This window comes from Syngnathus acus, chromosome 19, assembly GCF_901709675.1.
Source record: "Syngnathus acus chromosome 19, fSynAcu1.2, whole genome shotgun sequence".
NCBI lineage: Eukaryota > Metazoa > Chordata > Actinopteri > Syngnathiformes > Syngnathidae > Syngnathus > Syngnathus acus.
Window position 1 is genome coordinate 8,056,834 of NC_051103.1, and position 15,323 is coordinate 8,072,156.

The following is a 15,323-nucleotide window of genomic DNA, read 5'->3' on the forward strand; positions in this document are numbered from 1 at the left end:
TTAAAGATTTTATTTGTTTTGTTTCTCATTTTCGGGGTTTTATTTTGAAGTCGTTATTGGTTTCCTGTTTGCTCTTCTTCCCTTTGCGCGACTTGACATTTAAGCTTTGTGGCCTGAAACGGAGCGCTCAGGCAAGCAAGCATCGCGCAGCAGAGCAGTGCGGCGCGGCGCGGTGCGGTGCGGGGCGTACTGAGCGTGACCACCTTGCAACCTGTTCATCTACTTGAAACAAGTTTCACAACAAACTGTCATTCTTCCGAGGTGCGGACCTTTAGGGACAACATTGGCATCGGGCATCTTGTGTCTGAAAACTTTTGCTTTTCCGGGCGATGTCTGGATCATACTGCAAAACTTTGTACCCGTTCAGTGGAGATCAGCACCAGCAGGGACTGAGCTTCGATGCCGGGGAGATGATCATGGTGCTTCAGTCTCTGCCTGGAGGCTGGTGGGAAGGAGAGAAAGATGGAACCCGAGGATGGTTTCCTTCAAGTTATGTCCAGGTACTGGAGGTAAGATTTTTTGTTTTTTTTTAAAAATGATACTCAACATCTAAACTTGCAACCCAATTGTAAAATATTGCATAAATAAAAATTCAAAATCATTTCAATTAGGTTGACTCATTTAACAAATGGCAGCCACTAAAAGAAAAAGTCACCATGAAGTGACACATGCATGAATGACTAGTTTCCCCGAGTTGTGTTGATCACATTGGGTGAAACTTCTTCCAGGGACTGGCATCTTGCTGAGTGGCCGCTCGCTCGCTCGCTCGCCCGCCCGCCCGCACACTTCCTCATTCCATTCGCATTCCATTCCAATTCTCAGGTCTCCTCGGAGTGCGCGTGAATGCACTGGCTGCTCTCGTTGCTCATGGTCAGCTCCTCACTTGAAATGTGGGCGCCTACAATCTTGAAAGTCTACCCTGAAATTAAGTCACGATGTAGTTGTGCAGTTTTGGACAACACGAGTGGGCAAAAACAAAAATACAAATATTGTGGAAGCTGTGCAAAGAATCACAGCACTACTGCATGCCGTGCACTCACATATTTAACGACCGTTTTAGGATTAGATTAAGGAAGAAAAATCACTTTTAAACTCCATCCATCCATGCATGCATCCGCCCATCCATCCATCCAAGATAAATTATTCTCTATAATATCAGAATTTGCCATTTTTTAAATCAATTGGTTTATTATTATAAAATGATTGTGAATAGGTGTCTTGTGTTTGCTGATATTTCGTGTGACTTATCACAGTCTCCGTGCTTTCACAGTATCTTTGACTGAAACTGTGGTCGGATATTTGTGATGTTTGAATAAAGTTTCACCTTTGAATGACTCACGCAGCTTTTGTTCTTTGAATGGAAACTAACTTCAAATTAACTCTTGGCAAAGGGAAAGATTGGCCCTTATCATGCAGATGGTTGAAGTTTGGAGTTGACACTTTGTTACTTTATTACTGCACCGAGATTTAAACACTGTCATGCCCAAACTTGTGAGCAGCTAGCTATCACATCCAAAATACCGTCATTTGTGTCATCACACAAATACATACAGTCAATCAAAACGAGGCGGTGAAATGTTTGGCTGTGACACATCCGCTTTCCAACTTGGCCTCAAACTAAAGAACACATTGAAGGTTTTCACATATCTTGTGGTCAAACTCTCAGTGAGTACCTCGGGACAATTTGCTGTGCATCTTCCCAGCACGTAGTTGCTGGAGAAAAAAAAAGCCTTTTGTGTTGTGGGAACAGTCCGAAAGCTTTAAATTGTGAGAAATTTTAGCTACCAATTTGAGGTTTTTGAGGTCAAATGAACTTTTTTTTTGGTACTGGAAGCATGTCACTGTTTCTATTTTGAGTTGTGTTTTGAAAAAAAAAAAAAACATTAGCTCAGAGTAATTATAGTGATTTTCAGTTGGCCTAGCTTTACTATTTCATTCCTCATGATGCAAATGAAATATATCCTAAATAATATCCTACTAACAATTGCTCAATCCTACTATTTTACTATTATTATTATTTACTATCCTGTTGCTTCCATGTCAATAGTAACTAGCCTAACGGCAAGGTGTCCCGATATTTTCTTCGACTTCCATGGAGTGATTATGGTTATTCTGTTCTTGGATCATTTTCATATTGTAAATTAGGGAAATGGGTGGTAACAAAATGGTCATTGTAAGGACTTGCCTACATGCACGCATGCACGCACGCACAGGACCTTAAGCAGACAATGGCAGCAGTTAGTGTGCGCATATGTGCATGCACTGAACAGTGTCAATGTCTCCTCCAGTTTCTCAAGTCTCCCACATTTCCCAAATGCATATGTCCAAATAAAGATAGCCTTGTTGTTCTTTCCCCCTTCCAAACACTCATTATCCTTCACCCCTGCATTGAGTCGTTCCTGTTCTATCTTGGGTGCATTTGTCAAGCAGCTAGTGGCTCAGTGTATGTGTGAGAAATTTCTCCCTGGCTGGATTTTTCATGAGGTCTTGACTCTTGCTGAGCGATCCCAAAGGAGTTGGGAACTCTGCGTGTGCTCCAAAGAGTGCTTACAGTACAGGGCCTGCTTATGGCAATGGTGATGATGGAGTTACGACTCCCTCGAGGGACTGCGTGGGAGTTTGTGTGAGGAGAGTGTTGGCTTGTTTTGTATTGGCCGTCATGGGTTTTCAGCTGACGTGTGCATTTTCTCTTCTTTTCACATTGTGATAATGTTATTTGAAAAGAAAAGCCTCTGGAATCCACACGGGACAACTCCAGTCAATGTAAATTACAAGCAATGCTCTTGAAGTCTTTTTTAAACGGCAAACTATTACTCAACAATTTGATGGAATGATCTGTTTATTTATTTATTGCACTCTTGCATTCCTACATTAGGCTTGTTCATTCAATGAGCTGATCTGTTGACCATTTGGACTGCTGACTTTGCTTCTTCATCCTCCTCCACACAGCCAGTGATCAGGGGAGGGGGTCTGACTGTCTTTTACCAAAAATCATGTGACCAATGGTGACGGTGACACAGATGATGACAGTTGGGACAGTGTGACTCACCTCTTCAGGACAATGGCACAAAGTCTGTCCTCAGACGTTACTAACCTGCTGATGAGTCAACACTGGAAAGAAAGAAATGAAATGAAAAAGTTTAGTTGTTGCTCAAGGTTGGAGTCTTTTTGTCAACTGGTTACGCCAGTGTCCATTGGGCCACGTCATCATTACATGCAACTATGATGAGGAGGTTTTGCGGCAAAAAACGAAAGACAAAGAAGAGTACCATCATGTTTGAATTGGTACTCTTTTGTGCGGGTTAGGGTTAGAGAATGGATTTTTGTCTTCATTATAATGCCTTAAGTCTTTGGACACATTGGATTTAAGTTCATAAGTTGTTGTCCTGCATCCCTTTATTTCTCTTGGAGAAATAAATGTTCCGGAAAGTTCCGTGAGTGGTGTCGCAAAAGACGTTTTATTTTCTTTATTACATACAGTTATGTCATTTGATGCTGACGCCAATACTTGCTTGCAATGATTTCGCAATCAAAGCCCATGAATAATGCAGATCTGGGAACGTAAAAGACTTGTGAGCAATATAAAATCATTTAAATGTCAATTCCAGGTGGTTCACAACTTGTTCATTTTGACTGAAATCATACGTATTTTCTTTTATTTCCGTGATGACGAGCATTGCATTTAACGCAAAAGCCGAATTTAAATGACAATGATAAGAAATGCAGAATCAAATAGCTTCCATTGCATGATTGTTGTGGTTGCTTCTCAGTCTGTGCAGAAGGATGAGTGCGTTTGCCACAGGCTTTTCTGGCATGCTGTGAATGTGGAGCCAAAGGCAGTTTTGTTCAGTTATAGAAGTTTAACCATCTGGAATGGTGCATTATTTAATGTCGCATATGCTGGGACAAGAACGCTCCAAGATTTGACACTACTAAAGTCTTTCTTATATGCTGGACTCACAGAGTTTGGTTCAATCCTGGAAGGCATCCCCAGGCAAATTAGACAGACATCTTCACATCGTCAGATGTCAATAAGCTTCAGGAATTGCTGCCTAAAATCCATGCTGTTCAAGCCACCACCGACCGGATGGCCACCATCTGTGGCCCAAAGAAGAACAATCCTGGAGTTTAGTCACTAATACTGAACATGTGACATCAATGACACAAGCAGGAAATATAGAGAATGCACAAGCATGTTTTGTGGTATGTCAGAATACATTTAAACACATCAATAAAAATAAAAGACATGAAATATTTGGATTTTCCTTAAAGCCAACTGTTTTCAGTCAACACGAATAAATCATTTGGCCTCACCGTTCCAATACTTTTGGAGGCGAGTGCTGCTGATAATCTTTTGACATGAGAGAGCAATGCCATTTAGTGGATAGCTGCTGCACATTTTCAAAGCAACTGACCAAATTTTGTCTTTCAAGTCTCTCTGCACAAGATCTTTACAATGGGCTCTTTCTTCCTCTTCTGTATTCCTGCTAACCGTTTGCAGATGGATGCAGTTTGCCTTCTTTTTGTCATTTGCGTTCTATGGACATATGCTGGCCGGATTTGCCAGTTTGTACATTATGTAGCAGCAGGACGCTCTTTGCTCTGATGTCATTGCTTGCTTGCTCGCTTGTAAAATGAATGAGGAAATTAAAACCGTATAACATTTTTGTATCTCTTGGGAGGCTATAACATTTGTCTGGACAATATTGCCGCTTAAATCCTTCCACTTATTTATATTCCTTCTTCTGTTTTGACAGAGAACAGCATCGCTAAGTCAGCTTCCGCTGGAGGACCTGAAAGAGCCTCTGCCTCCTCACTGGAAGTGCTACATGTCTCCACAAGGGCGGCGATACTATGTCAACACCATGAGCAATGGTATGACTATATAAGAAAAATAAAGAAGGCTCACCCGTTTTCTGAGTTTGATCATATGACATTCGCGAGCTGAGCCACGATTGGTCGCTCGTTACCTGAGCCCTGAGAAATGGTGATGGCCGCCACCTGAGATGGATAAAAACAGGTTCATACATATCCCACTAAGTGTATTATTTTTGCCAATTCCGAGTTTAAGCTAGTGGGGCAATTGATGCACTAAAAATGTGTTAAAAATCAATTTTAAGTCACTTTATTGTTATGTATTAAAGCGAAATGACTAACAAGAAAATATGACGCAAACTGGCGGTGTGACAATTGAGGATGTTGGTCTCGACCGCAGCTTACGGAAAGATGAAAACACACTTGCTGATGAGTGATAGTTTCCCTAGCAACTGTTTTTTTGTTTTGTATCATTTCTAAAGAGCAGAGCAAAACAGATGAAACCGCAAAGATTGTTCAACCACACAAAACAATGCCTGGGGTTAGAAAATACCTATTCTATTATCAACCACCACAGTTAGCACCCCTTTAAAAGCAAAAATGTTAATATGCTGCTTATTGTTGCTTGAGGCGTAAGAGTACATCCTACATGTGTAACCACATCTGTGGATTTGATTTGACATCAGAGCGGAACCATTTTCCCACAGAGCTGTTCGCATCTTGTTTGTGTCTGATCATGTTTCCAGCGGTCAAATGGTGGCCAGGACTGGATCTAAATTTAGCACAGACACAGGCAGTAAGGAGTCACTCGTCCTAATCCTCCTTTCGTTTTACTCACATGAACTTTGGTGCTTAATGTGATGATTGTTTTACAAAGTCCAGACTTTGGAATCCTGAGTACTCATATTATTATATACATTTAACATTTTAAGTCAAAACTGTGTGAGGTCATATCATGTTTTTTCAAAATGAAATTAAAAAAAAAAAATACGCCATTCAAGTTGCACCAAAAATTGAAAGCACCATTATGTATGATTTCATGAGATAGCGATATATGCAGACAAACTTTAAAATACATAAGGAAATTTCAATTCAGCTGGCATCAGAGGGTTAACATTGCAAAGAGGCGTGTTTAAAGAGTGCAGTAAGCATTATACACACACACACACGCACACAGCCTTATATTTACAACTACAGTAAAAATACATGAGGATCTATTCTCATAAGAGCTTTTTACTTAGGAGACCAAACTGCACTGCAGGTGTGGACGGACTTCTTTTCAAATTCACAACTCTTATCTGATGACATTCTTTGTGAACAATAAGCATTTATAGCATGTCTGCTATTTTCTCTGGCCTCTTTTCATTACGCTGCGATATGCAGCATGATCAGATACTGTCCTGTGTGTGTCTGGGTGCCATAGTAACGGAACTACATGCGTAGGCGAGGGCAGTGTGTCCTTGTTCTGTGTTTTGGAGGTTTTTCCCTTCCTGTGTTGCTGGGTGCTACAGTTCTTAGCAGCAGTCTTTTGAGAGTCTCCACTCATCCCTGTCTGACCAATGGGAAACTACATGCACATGACTAACACTAAGGAAAATAACCAAGTGATTCTGAAAAATTGGCCAGTGTGTAGGAGGAAGTGTGTGTGTGTGTGTGTGTGTGTGTGAACCATCGTATACATGTTGTGGTCAGACCGCAGAGGTGAGACACTAAGCCATCTTTTTTAGTCCGCTTTCTGATTTCCTAACTCATTTATGCAAAGAGAAAAAGGTCATTCATGTGCTGCGTGCTGTCATTTCTATTTTGAATCTGCATAATTAAGGCTCCTTTCTGGTGTCAAAAGAGGCTGGCAGGAAATGAGCCATGTGATACACAATTTCGATGCTTTTGGCTTCAGTTTGGCGCTGACGATTTACTGCTGATGATGCGGCATTTATAAATGTGACAGGCTTCATAAAAAATCATCCAAATGACTAGAGATCATTTCGCCTGCTTTTAATTGTCCCTTCCTGTTGTCGATTTGAGCCCGAGAGCCGTGCTTTCTGCTCGTGGTTCATCAAATTGCAAAGCATGCCTTTTATCCTTCAGCTAGCTGCCAGTTTTTCACTCCATGCGTGTCATTTAAGGAGATGGGCTTGGCCCAACTGCCTCCTCTGTTCAACAGCACCCCATAGAGCCGAGCCAACCCAAAAGGCCCGAATTAAATAAGAGTTCTTTTTTTACATGTCGCCTTTTGTTTTCTTTTTTCTTTTCGCATTCTGACAGTGAAGGCTAATTCTGATGGATCCTGTGGTGAGAATGGACCTGTGCAGAAAAACAAAGCAAAAAGAGCACTTATGAGTCCAAGTGCAGGAAAATCTGGATGTATGATTGGACTTCTGGGGAGCTTGAGTGTTTTTTCTATTTGATACATTTATTTTAAACAGTTACCTCGATGTCACCATTTTTATAAAAGTCTTCTTGTTGTATTTTCTATTCTTTTCATCAGAGACAACATGGGAGAGACCCTCCAGTGTTCCAGGGACTCCCAAATCATCCTTTCGCCACAAGAGCTCCCTTCCTGCAGGTTGGCTATCTGTTGGAATTATTTATCAGTGCAACTTGCTCATCTTTTAGCAACCCCAGGCTACAAATTCTCCTCAAATTCCACAGTGGCACAAAGAATCCTTTCATTCACACCACACACATCCAAACAGACACTTCCTGGAACTAATTTTATCTGTAGCTTCAATTGCAGAACTAAAGACCCCTTTGTCACTCTTTTGGCTCAATCTATCTATCTATCTACCTAAAGTCTGACAAAGACAGAGCCTGGGAGGATTCGAACATGTTTCCAACTCAACCACTGAAAGTTGCTCTCCTTTAGATCTATCAGCTCCATTGAAAAAAAAAAAAAAACGTCATTCATATACATAGTGTCATGCTTGTCAAATTATAAAATAATCGACTTGTCGCCGCAGTGAACGGGTTTCACTCAGATGAGAGCCCCTGGCATCCCATGGAACTTCCACACAACAATATGATCCGGAAAGGCAGCACTGAGCAACAGGTAAAACACTACACTACTATATATCAAAGTCAGGAAAAGTAGTTCGGAAAATGGATTTTCCGAACTTCTCGTATGTGGCACTCGGCTATAATTACAGATGAACTCCGAAGCTTATGCTTGATGCTAAAGATAATGACGTGTCATGTTTTTCCACATTAAAAATCCCTTTCCTGGTCGAGATGCTGACAGCAATTAAAAGTAGATTAATCCCGCCTCCACTATCTGTTCCTGTGATCATAATTAACAAGGCAATGTGGGAGCAGCAACAGCAGCAGCACTTTCAGAAGATCCACCCACCACTTTCTTTCACTTTGTCCCGTCATATTTACTACTTTCCTGCCCGTCACACCTAAACACAAGAAAATATGGATAGTCTTCTGTTTCTATTTGTTATATTATTGTCTGGTTTCTTTTTATAACTTTATAACTTGGTTCATGTAAATTTGGTTGAACCCAATACAACCCAAAAAATATTCTCAAGTAAAACTCAAGCATTAGCATTAAAAAAAGAAATAAACATCAGAAAACGTGATTGCAGCCTTTTAAATCATCTTATTTTCCAATAGTGTATTTGGTGCTTTCGCAACAGCTGTTGCAAAGTCGAATTTATGAGCGAGAACACAAACCCCACATGGACACTCAAACACAAAGCTGCGCTGCACTGTCTTCACTTCTCTGAACACACACACACTCCCTCACATCATGCATACACGGCCGCAGGAGCAGAGCGAGAGCTCCGCATTGGAAAGGAAAGGAAAGGAAAGGCGCTAGAACAACTGTACGAGAGTGTGGAGTAGTCATGTCTGACATGGAAGACGCTGGCTTTGACGGAGCGTCCTTCCTTTCTCCTCAGAGCCCGGGACCAACGTCGCCCACCAGGAGACAGAACAAGGAGACCACAGTGACGGTGAGTGGGAACACTTTCCAACAACTACCTTCAGTAGACATCAAAGATCTCATTTACTACCAAGCGGGGACTACATTTCCAGTTTGAAAAAAAAAGAAAAATACAGATATTCCTGGTGGGATCTTTCTTTCCACCCATTATAGCTGCAGTACATCACCTGTGTGAGCAGTTTTTCAGAATATGAAAAAGCAGGAAAGCTCATTTTTAAATTCATTATACATCAGTGGAATTTCTTTCCCATCTTTTCGCTAAAACAAGATCCGAGTTTACGGAAACAAAAAAAAACGTATTGAAGACTTGGGTTGAAGCTACAAATCTGAGTCAGAAGGTCCTTTGATGTAACAGACACGGCAGTAAATCAGCAGGACTTTGGTTCTGAAACGCCGCATGTGCATCAAACAGACTCCATGTGGTCAGTCCACTTAGTAAAAGCCCAAAGGGTTTACGTCACAAAACGACAGTCTTACCTAACACGCTGTCAACAACAAAACAATCTATTTCTACTTTTAAGATAGCAATGGAAACAAATCAATCATGGAATGACAGGCCAAACTTGACCCTGTATGTTGCTTGTTTGGTTTAATACTCGAGCTGGAGTCTCGTGACCTAGTTGGACCTCTAATGTTCTGCACCTTTCTAGACAGTTTGGTCAAATCCAGAATTGTATGACGTTTGACTTGTGGCTCTGAACTTGTCAGCATTTCTGTTGGTTCCCACCAACCACAGCAGTGAAATATTTATTACCTTTGTTGTCATGGGATGTGACTTCATCCATCCCCTCACAGACAAGTGCTTGTTGCTTCAGTTCCATCTGAGGAATTCTTTGGACTTTCTTTTGGCTGGAGGAAACACCCCTGTGGTTCTCTTTCAGGGGGAAAGTGTCAATTATTTTTCCACGTCTGATCATGTAAATCATGTTCACAGCCATAGGTTTAAAACAACACCAGTATGGACTTACGGTACTTGACCTCTTTGCCCGTTTATAAGATTTATTTTTCAGGATAGATTAATGCAATCCCACTAACACGTTTTGAGCAACACAAAGTGAGTGTTTGATCCATAAGAAAAATGATTGCGTAATCCAATCGAATTTCGGAATGTGTATTTATTTTGGCACGATACGATTTTAAGAATTAATCCAATCCAGATGCAAAATTCAGATTAGCCACTTGGTGCTTTTTTTCCTCCTAATTTGTATTTTCCAAATCGTCCCAACTTTATCCAAGTTGTGTTTGTATAAATGAGCCATTAATCAAGTCTCTCGCTGTCTCTCCCTCCCGACAGATTAATAGTGTGACTTTCCCTCTGCCTGCCTCCATGACAGAACAACAGCTGCTTAAACCAAACGAATGGAGTTACTGTGACTACTTCTGGGTGAGTTCTAAAAAAGTCTGAAGCAAAATCACCATCAACATTCCAAACTGTCACCATAAAATCAGAGAATCACATTTGTTTGACATCTCCCAAGCAGAAACAAACGACAAGAATCCATTCCACTCTGTTTACAATGCCCGTCTTCCACTTGTTTGACTAAATAGCATCCCGTATATAAGCGTATCCTTTTGAGAGGCCGGCCGGATAATAGATTGCGTCCATCTCTGCTAGCCTCTGTGTGGATCTCCTGCAGTGTAATGTCTACCACGTGTGATGCGTCTGTCCACAAGTCGAAGCCGCGGCACGCTTCGAAGGCATCCGAGTTACGTAACATTTCCGAACAGTACTGTATACTAAATTCACTTGCTTACTTCATGTCATTCTGTGCTTGTTGTACACAGTCCATTTTCTTGTAAGTCCCTCGATGGGAGCAAACAGGAAAAGTGGAGTCAGCAAAGCCAAGACAAATACTGACCATCTTCAATTTTATTATGTCATGTATGTTGCTAAGGGAGAAAAATAATATGTTTGACGTTTCGAAGCCAAGTCTTGACGTTTCTAAGCAACAGTATTTAGCCTAGATTTGAATGAAAAACACAACATTGTTTGATGGCATTGTATTATAATAATAAGGCTCCTCTCTAATTGCCATGGTAACTCCCAAATCTTCTGGTTGCATGCAGTGTTTACAATTTTTTCAGCTCAGCTACTTTTCCGCTTCCAACGGCACGGTTAGCGTTGTTCTTGACGCCCGTTCAACTTGGCCGTCCGTCCGTGCCTGCTCCACTCCGAGCTTGCTTTTGATGTTATTCCGCTACCTGTTTGCTTACTTTGCCACAGATCAAACCATGAAGTACTACGCTGAGGTGTGACATTCTCATGTTTGCTGCTAAGTGTTTGTTCAAAGTGTCTCTTGTGTGCTTGTTTTGTTGATCCTTTAGACTGATAAGAAAGATCCCCAGGCCAACAGCTACATCAGCGGGTTTGAAGTTTTATTGCAGAAACAACTGAAAGGGAAACAAATGCAGAAAGAGATGGCCGAATTTGTACGAGAGAGGTACCCGCAGTCTTTTGAGTCTCATTCCTCTTTTTTTTAATGTTTCATTCTCAAGTTACCATGAAAACCACACAGTTCCCACATGTGGTTTCCCCTTTTTTTTTTTTTCTGCGACATCACTGTGTTGCACAACACAGGAAGTGCGTCGTCATTAATTGCACTGTGCAAATGCACAACAGGTAATGAAACTCTTTACTTCTCTCTCAGGATAAAAATAGAGGAGGAATACGCCAAGAACCTTTCCAAACTTGCCCAGATACCTCTAGCAAGCCAGGAAGAAGGGTGAGTCAATAAAGTGAAACTTCCAAAAAGCAGTGTGATAGCATTTTCACTTGACTCAAAATGCAATATGGAAACTATCAATGGTCATTAGAGGGGGGGGGGGATATTCCTTCCTTAAATGCTCACATGATGCATATAAGACTGAAGATAAACAAGGAGGCTGAAGTGGGGTGGAATTGTTCCATCCAGAACCTTGAATGGGTCAGCCCACACTTGCACAATACTTCCATTCTATCTCCCACGAAGGCCAGCTCTGTTGTCAAGAAGGACAAATGCTGTTTTGTTGCTTGCCATTCAAGTACTGTATTTGCAGCCCAGCACCGCCAGCCTTCAACACTTTTTTTTTTTTTTTTTTAATGCGGCACAAATGTGATCACAAAGAATGTGAGCACATTTTATTCCTTCTCATCCAACCAACGACAACAAAAGAGAGGACTTGAATTTGTTATTCTACATGGCTGTAGCTTTACAGCTTTGGTCCTAGGTGATCTTTTCCACCTCCACTGACCTCCACCAGGTGTTTTTTGGTCTTCCTGACTTTCTTTTGACCTTCGGGATTCCAGGATAAGGCCCGCCTGGTGGTGTTAAAGTGATGTTTCCTGAGGGTGTTTCCAAGCCAGTTTCTCTGTCCTATCTCTATTTCAAATTGTTTGGTAATGTTCCCCAGCTGTTTATTAATTCTCATCAGGATATTGTTGCAATGTAAAATTCGACAGGGTTTCTTATGTTGTTTTTTTCCCCAATTGTATGACTGGACTTTTGGAGTATTATGATTTAGAAGGCATTTCTATTTTATGAGCTTTAAAAATCTTAATAGGGTGTACTTGTCTTCCACTGAGGACTAAACTATGAAACAAGCTGCTTTCCTAAAGTCTTCCACCTCTCACCCCTTCATTAATAATCCTCCTTTCTGTCATAACAAATATCTAGCATTGCAAAATCTTTGCATAATATGCTCATTTATCTTTGAGACACCACAATCATTTCCAAGTTGAGCCATAATGCGGGAACGGAGCACATATCTCATACATCCTAATTATCTGCTGAAGTGCATTTGGACCTCCAGCTCTCCAGATTTACTGGTTAGCGGTGTAGCTGGTGAACTTTTGCACCGGCTCCTCGACTCATCGGCAGCTGCGCGCCCTCACCGTCATCTGCGGCACTCCTCCCTTTTCTCGACACTTTCTGCCCATTTTTCGACATAAAAGTCTGTGTGGTCTCTCTCTTAGGACACTCGGGAAGGCGTGGGCCCAATTGAAGAAGAGCCTGGCTGATGAAGCCGAGGTTCACCTCAAGTTCTCCTCAAAAGTATTTGGCACTTTTCAAGCTGTTGTGGATATTAAAGATAAAATACAGATATAACCTACAATGTATTTTCCGTCGACCAAAAAGTTGAACGGACATCTACTCCTTGAATGTTTAGCTCCATTTTATACATAAACTCACAGGGTCCATTGACTTTGACGGTCACAAAAAAAAAAAAAATGCAGTAAGGCAATTCAACAGATTATAAACAAAAGACTCATTGAGACTAAATATTTGGCTCAGAGCTGAGTAACATTAAAATAGTTTCATTCTAAATGTACTGTTAAAGTTGACTTGAAACTTTTGTTATGCTTTCACCTGTCGTGATTCTACTTCATCATTTTTTTTGAGCTTGCTTTAAAAAAACAACAACCAGTTAGCATGTTCTGCACATGGCCATGCATTTGATCCCATTAATTGTTATTATGACTAAAAAGCATACCTCTATTGTGGTTCAGCTGCAGAGTGAAGTGGAGAAACCTTTACTGAGCTTCAGGGAGAACTTTAAGAAGGACATGAAGAGGTTGGACCATCACATTGCAGATTTACGGAAGCAGCTCGTGGCTCGCTATGCTTCTGTGGAAAAGGTAGACGCAGTTTCACATTGCAGTTCTGCCCAAGTATCAAAATGTCAGGTTTCATTATTTGGATGTTTGCAACCCATGTTTCCCTTTAGGCCCGTAAAACTCTGGCTGACAGACAGAAGGAGCTGGAGTTGAAAACACAGCAGCTGGAGATCAAACTCAATACCAAGACTGAGGAAGATATCAAGAAAGCCCGAAGGAAATCCACTCAAGCAGGTCAGAGTTGGGGTGGGAGGGAGGGCGAGGTCAAATGTAACACCCAGGTGTTTATTTTATTAGCTAGACCAGATGCTTCAACCAAATGGGAATTTTTGCCTGCTCCATAGTGGCAGCAGGCGTTTACTGAATATCATCAACTTTCGATCGAGTATATTCAATGGAGGCTGTCTGTCGTCTAGCTTTTCAGAGTACAAAAAGAATGTCCGTCCAACTTAAGATGACTTTGGACATAAGATGCATTTTGAATAGCATTGCATTCAAGAAGAAGCTGAGCTTATTGGGATGAAAAAGCAGATGCCATGTGATGTCATGAGTCGGCCGGCCAGGCACCGACCACATGCTGTCACAAACAAGTGTGAAAGCATCCACCGTCCAAATAGACACAGAACACAGTCTTCCTTCCCTCCTCTATGGCGCTGGCTTATGCAACTGAGGAGAAAAACAGCATCAGTTGTTGATGCTGCTGCTTGCCTGCACTGCACTAACTCCAGTGTGACGGAAGAGGAGCAAAGACTCCCATAACAAAGACTCATTATGGTTATCTTGGGCTCGTTGTGCAACGTTTTATGTAAGCGCAGGTTTTCCCAACAGCTATTTCGCCAGTCACGAACAAGTTTTACTCGACGTACTTCCTCTAATTGGAATCACTTTCTGTATTATTATCACTCGGGTTCAATTTATGCAATTCACACACATTTTTATAATTTCACGTGTATGTACTATACGTAAATAAGTGTATATATATATGTGTATATGTACATGAACTGGATTTTATATTGGATTTGTCTTTCTGAGTTATACAAAATCGGCTTGATATATTGAAACAAAAGAGTGATTCGTGTGCTTCTGTCAAATCTTAATTGTGTTTATAGGAGACGAGCTGATGCGTTGTGTGGACCTATACAACCAGTCACAGTCCAAATGGTTTGAGGAGATGGTCACCACCAGTCTGGTGAGTTTGCGTGTGGACTTCAACCGTTTGGGAATGTCAATAACACGTTTTTTTCTTCAGGAATTGGAACGGTTGGAGTTGGAGCGAGTGGAGATGATCCGGCAGCACTTGTGTCAGTACACCACGTTACGACACGAGACGGACATGTTCAATCAAAGTGTAAGGAGCCATGGACCAGATTTTGTATCGTCGACAGTCTTACTTAGTCTGCTGTTTCTTTTTGTCCAGACGATGGAGCCAGTGGACAAGCTTTTACAGTGTGTGGATCCTGCCAAAGACAGAGAGCTCTGGGTGCAGGAGAATAAGACTGGAGACATCAGGCCTGTGGACATTGAGATATAAATTAGAAACAAGACAGCTCTGCTCCCCTTGCAAAATCACCAATGATCCCGATATGACTTTGGACAAAGGGTGGGGATGAGAATCTTCCACCAAGAACCTGCTGAGGATGATGATAGTCAGATGAAGGCAACTATTTCTTTATGCACACTAAAATGATGCCAGGACTTTGTCCCAAGGGTGAAGAAAGACAGTGTACATATGTTCGATTGCCCTTTGTCACTGTGTGCTTTTGCTACATGTTCTAATTCTCACCCGTATGACTTCAGAAGTGAAAATGGTTTAACCCCTGCTGCTGAGCAAATTGCATTCCGACGAATGAGTCTTGTATCACTGTATTATGACTGACCTGATTCATACGCACGTCACATGCAGTGCCCCTCACGCTCTTGCTCTACGTAGTATCTCCATGTAGCTACGCGTTGACAGATGAGGCATAA

General features: G+C 41.5%; 1 protein-coding gene across 2 annotated transcripts; it reads left to right on the forward strand.

Moving 5' to 3' along the window:
* The first annotated feature begins 114 nt into the window (after window positions 1–114).
* gas7b (growth arrest-specific 7b) lies at window positions 115–14,947 on the forward strand. 2 transcript variants are annotated; one of them, XM_037278881.1, is made up of 15 exons: window positions 115–261; window positions 368–509; window positions 4,758–4,875; window positions 7,304–7,381; window positions 7,776–7,864; window positions 8,718–8,771; window positions 10,056–10,145; window positions 11,087–11,202; window positions 11,410–11,484; window positions 12,714–12,792; window positions 13,248–13,376; window positions 13,466–13,589; window positions 14,465–14,544; window positions 14,605–14,703; window positions 14,773–14,947. In XM_037278881.1, the coding sequence occupies exons 2-15, from the start codon at window positions 411–413 to the stop codon at window positions 14,884–14,886; spliced, it is 1,344 nt and encodes a 447-aa protein (XP_037134776.1). In that variant the 5' UTR covers window positions 115–261; window positions 368–410; the 3' UTR covers window positions 14,887–14,947. The 2 variants fall into 2 exon arrangements, with proteins under 2 accessions (XP_037134776.1, XP_037134775.1); XM_037278880.1 differs by having other exon boundaries at window positions 115–509.
* Window positions 14,948–15,323: the final 376 nt, after the last annotated feature.